Source organism: Dasypus novemcinctus, chromosome 8 (assembly GCF_030445035.2).
Source record: "Dasypus novemcinctus isolate mDasNov1 chromosome 8, mDasNov1.1.hap2, whole genome shotgun sequence".
NCBI lineage: Eukaryota > Metazoa > Chordata > Mammalia > Cingulata > Dasypodidae > Dasypus > Dasypus novemcinctus.
Genome location: NC_080680.1, coordinates 57,876,807 through 57,892,284, shown reverse-complemented (window position 1 = coordinate 57,892,284; position 15,478 = coordinate 57,876,807). Strand labels below are relative to the sequence as shown.

At 36.8% G+C, this 15,478-nt stretch overlaps 1 protein-coding gene across 4 annotated transcripts in view; it reads left to right on the top strand.

Annotated features, from left to right (window-relative positions):
- Positions 1-15,478, top strand: part of TTC39B (tetratricopeptide repeat domain 39B) — a 141,954-nt gene that overhangs the window by 76,772 nt on the left and 49,704 nt on the right. For all 4 annotated transcript variants that reach the window (XR_011649411.1, XM_071216740.1, XM_058301888.2 and 1 more), the window contains 2 exons: positions 12,502-12,612; positions 14,799-14,930. Coding sequence is in view for 3 of the 4 variants with exons in the window: in XM_071216740.1 (XP_071072841.1) it covers positions 12,502-12,612; positions 14,799-14,930 (243 nt within the window). In the remaining variant the exon portion in view is untranslated. The remainder of the gene's footprint in view (positions 1-12,501; positions 12,613-14,798; positions 14,931-15,478) is intronic.

Below are 15,478 nucleotides of genomic sequence, written 5' to 3'. Positions count from 1 at the left end.
AGCTTAATCGCATTTCCAGGCTAGTGTATTTTAACGAACACATTTGCCTCCTTGGTTTTAATCCCTGTCATCTGTTTAATTTTACAAAGTGTTTTGACAACCGTAATTTCTTTTGATTTGTACTTCAACCTTGAAAGAACCAGGCAGAATCTTCCTATGTAAGGATCCTGATGTCCCAAGATATTCATGACTAGCAAAGCTGCCTGGCAGCTCTGATATTTCTCGAGTTTGAATTTATTCCTGGTGACTTTTCTTCTTAAAGGGTACCAGTGACAAAGTCTGAGCCATAAGTCGTGTGTTCGTAACTTTAAATGTCTTGGCACACTGGGTATTGAAGCAGCTGTGTTAAGGTCACATTTGGAAAAGTGAGAAAGGACTTTCCAACCTTTCCTAGAACTTTTCTTCATTTCCTTTTCTCACTGTGTCTGTTCTGATGAGTTAGAAGACATATTTGGTTTTCAAATATGTATTTTTCCATGGGAAAAAGAATAACAACAAGGTTGCCCACTTTAAAAATCTCTAAGATAAAGTACCTTTTCCCTTTTTGATCAACTTGAGAGATTCATCAGAATCAGGAAGCAGAATGGGGTCTAGGGCCTCAGGATTAGAGGAAAGGAGAGAAAACCTTTTATAGAGTTTTCTCTACTCCCTTTACCCAGCCTAGCTTGTCAGCTCAGAGTGGGTACAAGTCACTGATAGCTTTAGTTACTTAATGAGGATTGGCATTGAGGAAACCCCAGAGTACGTAGGAAGTTCTGGCCATTCAGGACTGTTTAGTGGGATGAGGTTTCCAAATGACTAAATGATTAAGGTTTTGACAGAATTTTGACTGGGTGTCAGGGAAGAGGGGGTCCTCTCTGGAATTGGTTGGTGAAGACTGCAGGAACTCTTGAGGGCAGGGAAGACCTCAAGTACAGAAGGGATCTTGGATTTGTTTGAAGAACCCTAGATACTCCCATACACATTAGTAAAGGGCTCTGTCCTACCATCCTGTGGGTACAAATCCTATGTGTTTAGCTCTTTGTTTGAAACAACTGGCTTTTCTAGGGGGCAAAGTTTAGAGCCCTTTGACCTATTGGTGTTGACATCAGCACTATGGTGATCCCAGTCTCAGCTTTGTTATTCATAAAGACTTTTTTGGAGGATGTGGCTTAGGTGCGTGGAGGAATGGGGTTTTTAATACTCCCCTGAATGAAAGTTAGGCCTTAAATTGTAGGACTTCCTTGGGATGATGTGGATGGTAGGGATGATGTGGATGGTGGGGATGGTGGGGATGGTGGGGGTGGGAGTAGAGCCTGCCCTTAACTCAGTGCATTGCAAAGGGAATTGACTATTATTCAACCTCCTTCCCTATTAAAAAAAAGGGCTGGCCACTCATGCCCAGTTTTTCTTTTCAACTCACCAATCAGATAACTCATTCCTCTCCCAGGGGAGGAATGAAGAGGAGAGAATCCAGGACTATTGAACACAGTCCCCATTCATGGAAATCTGAATTTTGGGAAAAGGTGTCTCTCAGAGTTGTTACTCTTTAACTCATCTGAGAGTTTCCTAGGTAGCTACTATATCAATATTTATAATGCTCACATATCCTTAGTTGAAAAACTTTATTACAGAAAGGTGGATTTAAAATAGACTCATATTAGAGATTAGAGACACTTTTGGATGATTCTAAAATGTTCGTAACTCTTTTAAATAATTGATTTGATCAAACAAGTAAAGGAAGAAATCGAAAATGTAAGATGTGAGTAAGTAAGGAGGGACTCTGGAGTATAGCAGTATCATATACTGGTATTGTAGGCTTTTATTCATTTTAAAACAAATCATAAAAATCTCTTCTTTACCTTTTAATCAACAGGTCTCTTGATTCAGATATTGTAATAGTCAGTCATCATTTTACCAGCATAGTGCCGGGAAACTTTGCCAGGTCAGAAAGTATGAGTATGTGGGTCTTTATCAGGTGAGACTGGGCAGCTGGATACTCTTAGAGAATTATAGTACTGCCTCATTATGTTTAAGTGCTTTGTTCTTTTATTTCCATGAGATTACCTGGTTGTTTTCAACTACCCTGTAAAGTAGTCACAGCAGGCTTTACTATCTTACAGATAAGGAAACTGAAAATTAGAGAGGTAAAGTGAACTGTTCAAGGTTTCTGAGCTGGTAAGTGGTAGAGATAAATTTTTTCTTTATATTACTTTAAAACACTACTTTTATGTTTTAAACCTTTATAAATCAGTTTTTCACTATAAAAGTATCATAAGTGGAGGTCAAATAATTTGGTAAGGAGAGAAAAAAGCCACCAATTATCTTCCTACCCAGCATAAGCCAGGATAAATTAAATGTTTTCAGGAGGTAGGAACAAAAGTCTTTTCCAGGTAAATAATTGAAAATGGCATTGGGAGGTTGAGAACTGGTCAGGGCCACAATTTCAGTGGAATCAGTTCATTCTGGGAAATCTTAGATTGGGACTCTTGAGACAAAAGGGATCCTGGGCCCCTGAGTAAAGGATATCTTTCTCTTGATGCACTTAAAGAATACAGAATTCCTGTCTGCCTTCTACTCCCTTGATCCATAGGGGACTCTCTTCCCTCCAACATTTTCAAATCTTTATAAATAATAAAATTCTGACATGTTGAGTCTTCTATGGGAAATATAACCTGTATGTCCCAAATGACTAGTAAGGTTTAATAAGGAAAACTCTTTGGAAAGAATTTCTTCAGATGCTCTGAATTTATCTTTGTTCATCCTCTATCCTCCATATTGATACTTTAATCTTTCCCCACTGTGATCATTGCTAACTTATTATACAATTGATTGAATAAATGAACAATTTATTAAAATAAATGCATCTAATGGTTATGTACTTGACAGCTATGAATTATTAAAGGCTATTCAGTTACTTAAAATAATGATATCAATAGCTGACATTTCTTGAGAACTGCTATGTGGCAGGCAGTACTCTAAGCACATATGTGTAATAATTCACTTTAATTCTCAACACGGTATATGAGATGGGTACTTTTACTGACTCCATTTTACAGATGAGGAAATCAAGAGCCAGAGAGGAAAAGATGCTTGTCATGGTCATAGCTGGGGGAGGGGAGGTGGGGGGTGAGAAAATGAATAAAAAGTAAACAGAAAGTGTCCGGTTTCAGAGCCCATGCTGTTAGGCACAACATTAAAGATAGCTTTTTGTTTTGCATGAAGGCTTACTAATTAATTAGTAGAGGAACAAATGGAATTGGAATGTGATAATTCTAGTTTAGCCCTAAATCTTTATAAAGTATATATTGGTTTTGCTTATATTTTTCTTTTTAAAAATATAAGTCATAAGCTCATTCTGCCTTTAATATATCTTCTAAATTAGAAAGAGTCTTCACTTTCCTGAAGTTATATTAAGAAAGACACCTGGGATTCCAACAGGTCAGGAAATAGGAATGATGTATAGCCTTTCTGGGATAGGCTAGTCATGGCAGCCAAAGTTTTCTGAAAATTATTCGTGGTTGTTCATTTGAGGAGGGCTTGAGAGTTCACAAAGCGCGTTCATAGCAACCATTGCCTTTGTTTCTTCTGAACACATTGTGAAATGGGAGGGCAGGAACCATTATCCATTTCAGAGATGAGGCAGTGGACTCAGGAGGATACTTGACTTTCCAAAGGTCACATGGCTAGAGAATGGAAATGCTGACTTCCAATTCCCAGTCCACTTATCTTTTCATTATATCAGGCTTGAGAGGAATGCTATGTTAGTAAGCCACTTGCAAGATACTTGGTTGTTTTCACATGGTCTTGCTCATCACTGTGGTCTGGCTGGATAGGTGTGGTGGGGCCAGATTTCTGAAGTCTTAAAGCCAGATAGAAGAGTTTGAACTTCATATGGTAGGCAAAAAGCGGCCATGATGGTTCTTGATCTAAGGAGGGCATTGTGAAGAACATCTGTCTTAGGAAAAGTGGTCTTAGAATGGTACCCTGGCTGAATTAAAGCATCAGTAGGGGTTGATGTCATAAACATGACAATGTAAGACATCCCTGCAGAAGTCTCCCCTCAGAACCAACTAATAAAAGGACAACTCCCACTTGCATAAAACTCTGGAGAACGACAGTGACTGGAGAAGGACTCCACAAATGCTGAATCAAAGAAAAAGAAAAAGAAAAACACCAAAATCAGGTCGGAGATTTACATTGCAGACCTGGCAGTCCAGATTCCTCCCCTCACTCGGTCTTGCTCAGCTTAAGAGTCACACAGAGGCAGCATGGCCTTGGTCCCTCCTGCCACAAAAGCAGACCATACTCACTGCAGCGAGTTAGAACCCCACCCACAGGGACCAAAGACTGCAGAGACCTAGGGCAGAACACAAACAGCTGAGGAGTGCTGCATACATACGGGCCTCCAGGGAAAAAAGAGACTGTGGCAGAACTGTTGGCAAGAGGTATACACACTAAATCCAGTCTTTCTTTGCTGGACCACCTAAACACAAAATGGGCCTTTCTGGTTTAACCCTATCTGGCTCCCTGGGGTGGGATACCCTAACAGGGAAGAACCTAGAGGCAGAAAAGTCTGAAAGGACAAAAGGTGGGGATAGGGAACTGAACTGCTATAAGACAGGATGGGTTCCAGGCCTGGATAGTGAAATGAAAGGGGGATAATTTAAATAAATCATGGGAACTAGGGAGAAAATTCTGCACAGAAACAAACAGAACACATCAGTATTCCTGGAGAAGGAAAAGAGGAAAGGAAGTTTTCTCCTGGAGGTGAAACAGTTGCACATAAGAGGGCAACCTTAAAAATTCTACTGCGTAACCAGGTCAAGAATCAGATGCAGAAGAGGTGGGAAAATCTGAACAAACACGAGTTCCTGTAAAGGTCCAGAATAAGTTAGATTAGGCATCAAAGAAGAGCCTTAACACAAAGCCAATCAACAATAAGACCTAGACAAGAGAGAGAAACTGATCTTCAGAGTTAAAAGGTCAAAATAATCATGCCCAGACATCAGCAAAAAAGTACAAACCATACTAAGAACAGGAAGATATGGTCCAGTCAAGGGAACAAAGTAAAACTTAAGAGGAGACACAGAACTTAGAACAACTATTCAAAGAAATTCAAACAAATTTCCTAAATCAATTCAAGGAGATGAAGGAAAATATGAATAGAAATAAACTAATGGTGGATATAAAGCTAAAGGATATTAAGACAATGTGTAAGCAAAAGAATTAGAAAGTTTAAAAAGAAACAAATTTTGGAGATAAAAGGCACAATAAGGGAGACTGAAAATACACTACAAGCAAACCAAAGTAGATTTGAATAGAAAGAATCAGCAAACCAGAAGACTGGACAATTGAAAGCATACAATCAGAAGAACAGATAGAGAAAAGAATAGAAAAAAATGGAGTAGTGCCTCAGGGACATGAGTTATGGCATGAAGTGTACAAACATGTGCATGTTGGATGTCCAAGAGGAATAGAAAGGAAAAAGGCCAAAATATTAGAGGAGATAATGACCAAAAATTTCCCAACTCTTATGAAAGGCATAAATATGCATGTCTAAAAAATGCAACCTACTCCAAGCAAGATAAACCCTAGTAGAACTACTTTTCAGTAAAGGTAACTAAATGGATAAGTGCACAAATCAAAGGGAAAAAATAGGTGAAGTAAGTACTGCCTTTACAGTAGTAACACTGAATGTTAATGGATTGAACTCTCCAATCAAAACACAGAGATTGGCTGGCTGGATTTAAAAAACACTGTCCAACTATATGTTGTTTATAAGAGATTCACCTTAGACTCAAAGACACAAATAGGTTGAAAGGATGGAAAGATATAATCCATGCAAATAGTAACCAAATGAGAGCTGGAGTAATTATTCTAATATTGGACAAAACAGACTTTAAGTCAAAAGGTATTACTAGAGACAAAGAAGAACACTATATATTAATGAAAGGATCAATCCATCAAGAAGAAATAATCATAAATATTTATGCACCTATCCATAGTACCCCAAAATACATGAGGCAAACACTGGCAAACCTAGAGGGAGAAATAGACACCTCTACAATAGTAACTGGAGATTTCAGTACACCACTCTTATCAATAGATAGAACATCTAGACAGAAGATCAATAAGGAAACAGAGAACTTGAATAATATGATAAATGAACTAGACCTAACAGACATATACAGAACATTGCACTCCCAAAAGAGCAGGATAATCATTCTTCTCAGGTGCACAGGGATCATTTTGCAGCATAGAGCACGTGTTAGGTCACAAAACTAGTCTCAATAAATTTAAAAAAACCTAAAATTTATACAAAGCCTCTTCTGACAGCAATGGAATGAAGCTGAAAATAAATAACAGGCAGAGAACTAGGAAGTATGTACATAAGTTAAACAAAACACTTTTAAACAGTCAGTGAGTCAAAGAAGCAATTACAGGAGAGATTAGGAAATATCTTGAGATGAATGAGAATGATAACATTCCAAAACTTATGAGGTACAGTGAAGACTGTGCTGAGAGGGAATTTTTTCTCCCTAAATGCTAGCATTAAAAAAAAAGAAAGAGCTAAAATCAAAGGCCTTACTGCATACCTGGAAGGCCTAGAAAAAGAACAGCAAACTAAACACAAAGTAAGCAGAAGGAAAGAGATAAAGATTAGAGCAGAAGTTAATGAAATAGAGAAAAAAAATTTAACAGAACAAAAAGCTGGTTCGTTTGAAAGATCAATAAAATTTAGAAGTGTTTAACTAAACTGACAAAACAAGAGAGAAGACACAAATAAAACCAGAAATGAGAGAGAGCACATTACTACTGAGCCCACAGAAATAAAAAGCATCATAAAAAGATACTACACACAACTGTATGCCAAGAAATTGGGCAACCTAGAAGTTACGGAAAAATTCCTAGAAACACATAAGCAACCTACACTGACACTAGAAGAAATAGAAGATCTCAACAGACCAATTAGAAGAGATTGACTCATCATTGAAAACCTCTTGACAAAGAAAACCCCAGGACCAGATGGCTTCACAGGTGAATTCTACCAACCATTCCAAGAAAAATTAATACCAGTTCTGCTGAGTCTTCTCCAAAAAAAATATTAAGAGGAGGGAACACTACAGAAGTAGGCAAGAAAAAAGAGAAGCCATCCAAATAGGAGAGGAAGAAGTAAAGTTTACACTATTTGCAGATGTCATGGTTCTGTACAGAAAGTCCCCAAAAGTCTACAGCAAAGCTCCTAGTGCTAATCAATTCAGCAAAATGGCGGGATACAAGATCAACATACAAAATTTAGTAGTGTTTCTATACACTAGGAATGAGCAGTCTGAGGAGGAAATGAAGAAAATGAGCCAATTACAAGAGCAACTGCAAGAATCAAATATGTAGGAATAAATTTAACCAAGGATGTAAAGGAAATGGAAAACTACAAAACATTGCTAAAAGAAATCAAATGGAAGGAAATTCCATGCTCATGGTTTGGAGGACTAAATGTTGTTAAAATGTCAGTTCTACCCAAAATGATTAACAGATTCAGCTCAATTCCTATAAAAATTGAAACAGCCTTTTTTTTTTTTTCAGAAATGGAAAAGCCAATCATCAGATTTGTTTGGAAGGGTAAAGGGCCTAAATAGCTAAAACCCTGAAAAAGAAAAACAATGTTGGAGGACTCATACTTCCTTGTCTTAAAACTTATTACAGAGCCACAGCTGTTAAAACCAAATGGGTCTGGTACAAGAGTAGTTTTATGGAACAACTGAATGACATTAAGAATTAAGAAATAGGCATTCACATCTATGGCCAATTGATTTTAGACAAGACTGTGAGGTCTACTCAATTGGGAAAGAATAGTCTCTTCAACAAATGGTGCTGGGAGAACTGGATATACATATGCAAAAGAATAAAAGAAGACCCCTATCTCACAACATATTATAAAATCAACTCAAAATGGATCAGAGATCTTAATATGAGAAGCAGAACTATATACCCCCTAGAGGAAAATGTAGGGAAGCAGCTTTAGGATTTCATGTTAGGCAGTGGTTTCTTAGACTTTATACCCAAAAGCACAAGCAACAAAAGAAAAAGTAGATTAATGGAATCTCATCAAAATTAAAAACTTTTGCATGTTAAAGGACCTTATCATCAAAGTGAAAATATAGCTTACTTTAAGGGAGAAAATATTTGGATACCCCAAATCTGTTAAGGGTTTGATCTCTAGAATATGTAAAGAAATCCTACAACTCAATAAAAAAACTAAAACTAATGATCCATTTTAAAAATGGGCAAAGACATGAGTAGGCAGTTCTCTAACAGGATATACAAATGACTAAAAAGGGCAATGTAAAGATGTTTAGTGTCATTAGCTGTTAGGGAAATGCAAGTCAAAACCATGAGATACCATTTCACACCCACTAGAATGACTTCTGTTTTTAAAAAGTAGAAAATTAGTAGCGTTGGAGAAAACCTGGAGAAATAGAGCACTCATTCATTGCTCGTGGCAGTGTAAAGTGACACAGCTTCTATGGAAAACAGTTTGGTAGTTTATCAGAAAGCTACGTATAGAATTACCATATGGCCTGGCAATCCCACTATTAGGTATATACCCAAAAGAATTGAAAGCAGGGACTTGAACAGATATTTGCACAACTGTGTTCATAGCAGCATTACTCACAATTGCCAAAAGGTGGAAGCAACCCAAGTGTCCATCTACTGAAGAAAGGATAAACAAAATGTAGTATATACATATAATAGAATATTATTCAGCATTAAAAAAAAAAGAAGCTTTGATTCATGTGACAACATGGATGAACCTAAAATACATCACATTTAGTAAAATAAGCCAGACACAAAAGGATAATTATTTTATGATCTCACTGATATGAAATAATTAGAATAATCAATAATCTACAGTTAAAGAACATGTCAGGGGTTGTGCTGTGGGTAGGTAATGGGTAGTTAATACCCAAATTTTACAGATTTTCTGTTTGGCTTGATTGTAATGTTTTGGTGATGGATGATGGTGATGGTAGCACATTGTGAATGTATTATATACATGAATGTGGTTAAAAGGGGAAATTTTTGGTCACATGTATATTACTGAATTCAAATTTAAAATACATAGTACTGTATAACACAGTAAACTCTATTGTAAATGATAGACCATAGTTAATAGTACAATTATAAAAATGTTCTTTCATGAATTATAACGAATGTACCAAAGTAATGGAAGGTGTTAATAATAGGGTAGTAAATGGGAACTCTGTGTTTTATGTTATTTTATGCATGATACTTCTTTAAACCTACAACTTCTCTAACAAAAAATAATTTACAAAATCTAATGAGAAGATGGACTGTGACCAACAGTACAAATATGAGTGTTCTCTCATTAACTATAACAAATGTACAATACTAATGCATTGTGTTAATAATAGGGGGTGTATGGAAAAAATATACCAAGTGTACACTATGGACCATAGTTAGCAGTAATAATCTCATCATGTTCTTTCATCATCTGTAACAAATGTTCCGCAACAATGTAAGGTGTTGGTGGAGGAGTGATGTGTGAGAATTCTGCACATTATGCATGATTTTTTTGTAAGTTTACAACTTATCTGAGAAAAATAATTTTTAGAAAAATCCAATGAGAAAAAAATAAAATGTCATTAATGTGCTGGTTTGAAAAGCTGTGTGTGCCCCAGAAAAACATGTTCTTAAATTTAATTGATTCCTGTGCATGTGAACCCATTATAAGTAGGACCTTTTGATGAGGCTAATTAAGTTACAGTATGACTCACCTCAATCAGGATTGGTCTTAATTCTTCTACTGGAGTACTTATAAGCAGAATGAAATTTAGCACACACTCACAGAGAAAGCCATCAGAAGCAAGAAGCTGAACTGGAACCCAGAAGAGAAGGAAGAGACCAGGAGACACTGTTGTGTGCCTTGCCATGTGGCTCAGGAACCAAGGATCACTGGCAACCAGCCCCAGAATACCACAGTCTTAGAGGAGAAGGTATCGCCATGATGATGCCTTGGTTTGGAAATTTTCCTGCCTTCAAAACCACGAGCCAATAAATTCCTGTTCTTTAACCTGACCCATTTCATGGCATTTGCTTAAGTAGCCTAGGAATTAAAAGTTAGCATCTTCTGGGAACTTGTTAGTAAGGGACGTTTTTCTGTCCCACACCAGATTTACTGAATCAAACTCTGTGCCTAGGCCCACCACTGTGTGTTGTTACAAGCCCTCCAGATGACTCGTATGCACACTAAGGTTTGAACCATTGAATAAAGGAGGATTGCCACAAAGGCGTTCTTGGAGACTGTTTCAGAATTAAGACTTGAATGATTAGAGTCTCAATTATGTGATGGCAGTAGAAATGTAAAGAAGCAGTTTGACTCTTAGAGGTATTTGAGAGAAGTCCTGGTCCTGAGATTAATGTTAATTTCCCTACAGAACAACATAGCACAAGTGTTGGTGAGTGAGGGAGTAATTCCGTGTGAACAGCTTAGTAAACCATTTAGAAGGGCTGAATTTATTTTGTTTTGAGATGCTGAATTCCCACTTTTGTTTATCCTGTAAGCTTGAGGGCATTTAGAAATCATCTTCCCAAGTGACAGTGTGGCTAGCTGAGATGCAGAAGTGGTTATTTGTCCAGAACAATATCTGTTCTCAACTCATTTCCTGTTAATAAAGGATGAGTCATAACCTTAGATCAAGTAGAAGTAAAGATTATCAGAAGAGGTGAGATGAAAACTGGAAAATTAAGAGTGGAAATTTCTGAGCTGGAGATGAAATAGGATAAATTCAAGAGATACTTAGGCAGTGAAACTGATGGACTGATACGAGAGGTATCAAGCAATGTTCTTATGATCTTCCTGTGAGAGGTTTGTGAACTCCCCGCATTTTTGTCTTCTTCATTCATGAAAAACTCAAGAGCAAAACTTTCCAGCTACCTCTCCACTCAGATGTTGTCTCATTTCTCCATCACTATGGAGGAAAGGTGCCTTTGGACCCAGGTGTGAGGAATTTTCTTTTTACCCAGAGCATCTCTAACTTACTTTTCACTTGCCCACCCTTTTATCTGTCCATAAACCCACTCAACAATATTAACTGAGCATGTTCTACTTACTGCTGAAGACAAAGGTGACTATAGCCAAGACCAAGACAACCTCCCTGTCCTTAGATTCTACAGACAAGGTAGACAAATGTGTCTGCAAATGAATGTACAAGAAACTTTTAGATCATAATAAGTAGTATGGAGAAAACAAAACATTGAAATGGGATTGGAGTGGGTTGGGGCCAAGGAAGATCTCTCTGAGTTACTGCTGTTTGAACTGAGATCTGAAAAACACAGAGGAGCCTACCAGGAGAAGATCTGGGGAAAGAGGTTGGTTTCTTGCTGAGGCTTCTGGAGTGCCTTCAGAATCCATTTCTGGTACACTAGTAACTGTAGTAGGAACTTGGCTTTCATATATTAAAGAATGAGTGTGGAGAGGTTGAAAATTCAACTTTAAGTACTTTTCAAGATTATTTCTTTAAATTGTAGTACATTCTCAGTACTTTTGTCAAATCATCCTACTGCTCACTTATTGAAATATTTTCCTGTTAAAAGTTATTACACAACATTAACATTTTAGAGATGATTCTAATTTTAAAGAGCAAATTTTCTATCCATCATAAATGATTGCTATAGACAGTTTTGGAAAAAAAAGGGTGGAATAATGACTTTCTTACAGTTATAAAAGTGAAGGTCAAATAAAACTACAAAAAAAAAAAAGTGAAGGTGGGTTCAAGATTTAAAAAAAAACAAGCAAGGGTAATAGGTAGATTTTATAACAGGTTTAAAGGAGAAGTCAAAACAGCATAAGTTTATATGGAATAAAGGAATGTTGAAATCAATGTGCAAATGGAAGCAAAACTAGGATCCTAGGATCTTCCACAGGTGGGTAGGGAAATCAATTGAGCCACTCACCTCTGGACTGCACAGAATTTAGATGTCTATAGATAACAATTATTTTGCATATCTATAATTACAGAATGGTAAGATAGCTCTCTTAGAATCAGAATCAAATAATCTAAAAGGGTCTCCTCTAGAGTCTAGATAATGCATAGTTTTCCACAGAAGCACAGATTTTTCCCTTCATAAACAAACCAAAACAAAATACTCAGTCTCCTCCCCCACCCCCAATCTTCCTTCCATGAACAAAGGTAGTTTGCACATGTTTCTTTGGAGCAGTGGGGGAGGGAACTGTCACTGTCACCTATGTAATGCCTTCTATATGCATTTTTTGTCAACTTATTCCATTCTCACAAGAGCTCCTTAAAGTTTGGGTGGTGTTCCCATTTTACAGATAAGAAAAGTGAGTCTCAGAGAGGTTAATGACAGCTAATAAATGCCAGAGTTAGAATTTTAGCCTGTCCTTCTGGTTCCAGAGTCTATACACATACTTCCTGCTACAACTTGCTGATAGTAAAAGCTATAGAAATGCTGTATATTGTGTTCCTTGATTTTTAGGTCATCAACAGCCAAGGTGGGTCTCAAGACTGGCCTAGAAGAATGTGAAGTGGCATTGAACTTATTTTTAAGTAACAAATTTTCAGACGCCTTAGAATTGCTTCGTCCATGGTAATTACTTTCTTTTTGATAAAATATGTAATTTCAGATGTTTTCTGCAGATTCTGTCTGTTATGTTTGGAAGTTAACTTGTTAACATTTCCACTTGAGTATTTTGTGAGTTTATTTGTTTGAGGCCTTTTATTATTGGTCAGTTTCATATCCAGTTAAGCAGTCTGATTTTTCGGACTTAATCAGTCAAAAATTTCTGATCTTTTTTCATATTTTAATTTCCATTCTTCCTTGTTGAGATATTGTCATTTTAAGTAGTTTTATAGGGCTTCAATTTTTTTTTTCTGTGAAATATTTTTGTGATTGTTCCTTTTAAATATAGTTGAAAACACATCATTTCCTTTGAAATGGGGAGGGGAAGAACTAGACCATACTAATCTCAAATGCTGATAAATTTAAGATAGGGATATTATTGGGCTCTTTTATTTATGTGATAAACAAGTTAAGCAATTTAATTTTACTCTCAGCTTGTAGCACCTGTTAATTTTTCACATGTGGCAACAAAGCCTGTCCTCAGCATGTTTCCTGGGCCTTACTTTGACCATGGTTGCCAGCTCTATAATGTGATAGAGCTTCAAACTCAGCCACTTGCTTGGGTGAAATTTAGATCTCGTGTAATAATTTTCTAGAGGGTCATTTGGGTAGACAAGTAGGAATCCCATTCTTTACTTTGTGTTGTGACTTTGGTCACTCGTTTTGAATCTTGAAGATTAATTTACCTAGTGACTTTAGAAAAGCAGTGACCAAGATAAGTCAATTAGCATTTCAGAAGTTCAAAACAAGTGATAAAATAGATGGAGTTCGTAGTCTAAGTCCAGTATTGTCTCTGACATTTGTCTCAGAATCCCTCTGCCTCACACCTTCTTTCTCTCCTACCTGTCTCCATCTTTTTACCTCTGTCCTTTTTCAGTCCCTTACACATGTCTCTGTCTACCTGTGTCTCTCTGTCTCTTTGTCTGTCTCCTCTGCCTACCTGCTTTTTTCCTTTTGTTTTGTTTCTGTTTTTCACTAAAACAAGTCTTTTTTTCTCTGCCACTGACATGCAGCTGGTCATAATTTGGAAAGAAAATATATGATTTAGTATTGTATTTAGTCAAGTTTTATATTCTCTGATCTTTATGCACCTTTTTCCTGTTAAAAATATGCTTTTTTCCCCTCACTTGAATACTTTTTCTATCTTGGAAGAGCTTTAATTCAAAAATATGAGGTTTGAAACCATAATTAATGGTAAACTTTGGGCTGCTCTTATTCTTTATGGTTCTTGAGCAGGCAGTGCCTTCACTGTTCAGGATAAACTACATGTATTACCAAAGAAATGAACAGAAAGAATAATGTAGCTTTGATTTGTTTTGCATAGCGATGGCTTTTATACATTAATATTTGAATTGAAACAACCATATACTGAGTTTTAAAAAACTCATAAATCATTAATATAATGTAGGTTTTGATACAAGAGATGGTGAAATTTTCACAACCTAAGAATCTGGGATGTCTATAATACATTAGGATTAATTAATGTCAAGAATGAAGCAATTCCCACTGATAACTTGATAATTTAAATTATCAGTACTTTTATTCAGGAAGTACAGATAATGAATTCATAGTGTTTAAAAATTAGATATAGGAGCTAAGATGTGCTTTTTGTTAGGGCCCTCTGTGGCAGGCCTGATTTACTGCAAAATTCTTCCTTCCTCTTGGCCTTTGACAGGAGAGAGGTAACAATTTTAAATGAACAAAACCTGTCAGAATCTCTCTGTCACAAAAAACATTTTCAGTGGCCTTTCTTTTAACACGTATTTCAAAGCTGAAGACAGTAAATGGCCCTTTGTTCACTGAGAGAAGGTAATCATCTAGGAAAAATTGGTTTGCTTTGAAACCTTTTCTAGAAAATTAATCCGTAGGGTGCCCCCTTGTGCTGAAAAAGGGAAAAGCATATTGCTTGCTGCTTTGGAATGATTTGATGGGCCCGAGTGGATGTAAAGTGGGAAAATCCTTGATCCTTGCGTTTTTTACAGCATGTCTTTCATAGTTCATGCCATTTCAGTGATTATGTTGAAGTAGTAAATGTTATTACTGTGAAAGTCACAATATGTATTTATTAGGATTTTTTGTGATTAGTATCAGTAAAAACCTGTCATGCCTTTTCAGTTGAGTTGAAATGTACTAATTCCCTGTGTTTTCTCCAGGTCTAAAGAGAGCATGTACCATGCCTTGGGCTACAGCACTATTGTGGTGCTACAGGCTGTCATGACCTTTGAGCAACAGGATATCCAAAATGGCATTTCTGCCATGAAGGACGCTTTACAAACCTGCCAAAAGTATGAGATATGACTACAGACCTTTACAACTGAATCACAAAATTAATGCTATTTGCCCAGCTGAATGCTCTGTATTTGGACTTGGCCACAATTACAGAAAAGGACTTCCACTTTAAAACTTCTTGGCCCCATGTAGTTTGGTGTAATGGGGGTAAAAAAAATTTCCATGTGGAATCTTAGTATGATTCCTGTTTGGGCAGACACTTGGCAGATATATTTTTAGCTTTTCATTTTTAATAAGTTGAGGTATGAGCTGCAGATTCAGTCTGAGGGGGAGATTTTGGCTCTCAGAGGGGTTAGCAGCAATCATCTCTCAAGGGTTTCCTGTGGTGACCCAGTTTAGGTACTGCCTGCCAACCCAAATAAGGGAGGAACACTCCTTTTTTTTTTTTTTGGTGGGAAATGCAAATTCAGAACAGACTGTTTTGTTTGTTTAATAAAGCCATATTTGAACACTTTTGGTCGGTGAAAATGAGATTTTCAGTTTTATTTTAAGCTTTGCTCTGTGTATATGGGATGACCTCAGCAAAAGCTTTTATTAGTAGCAT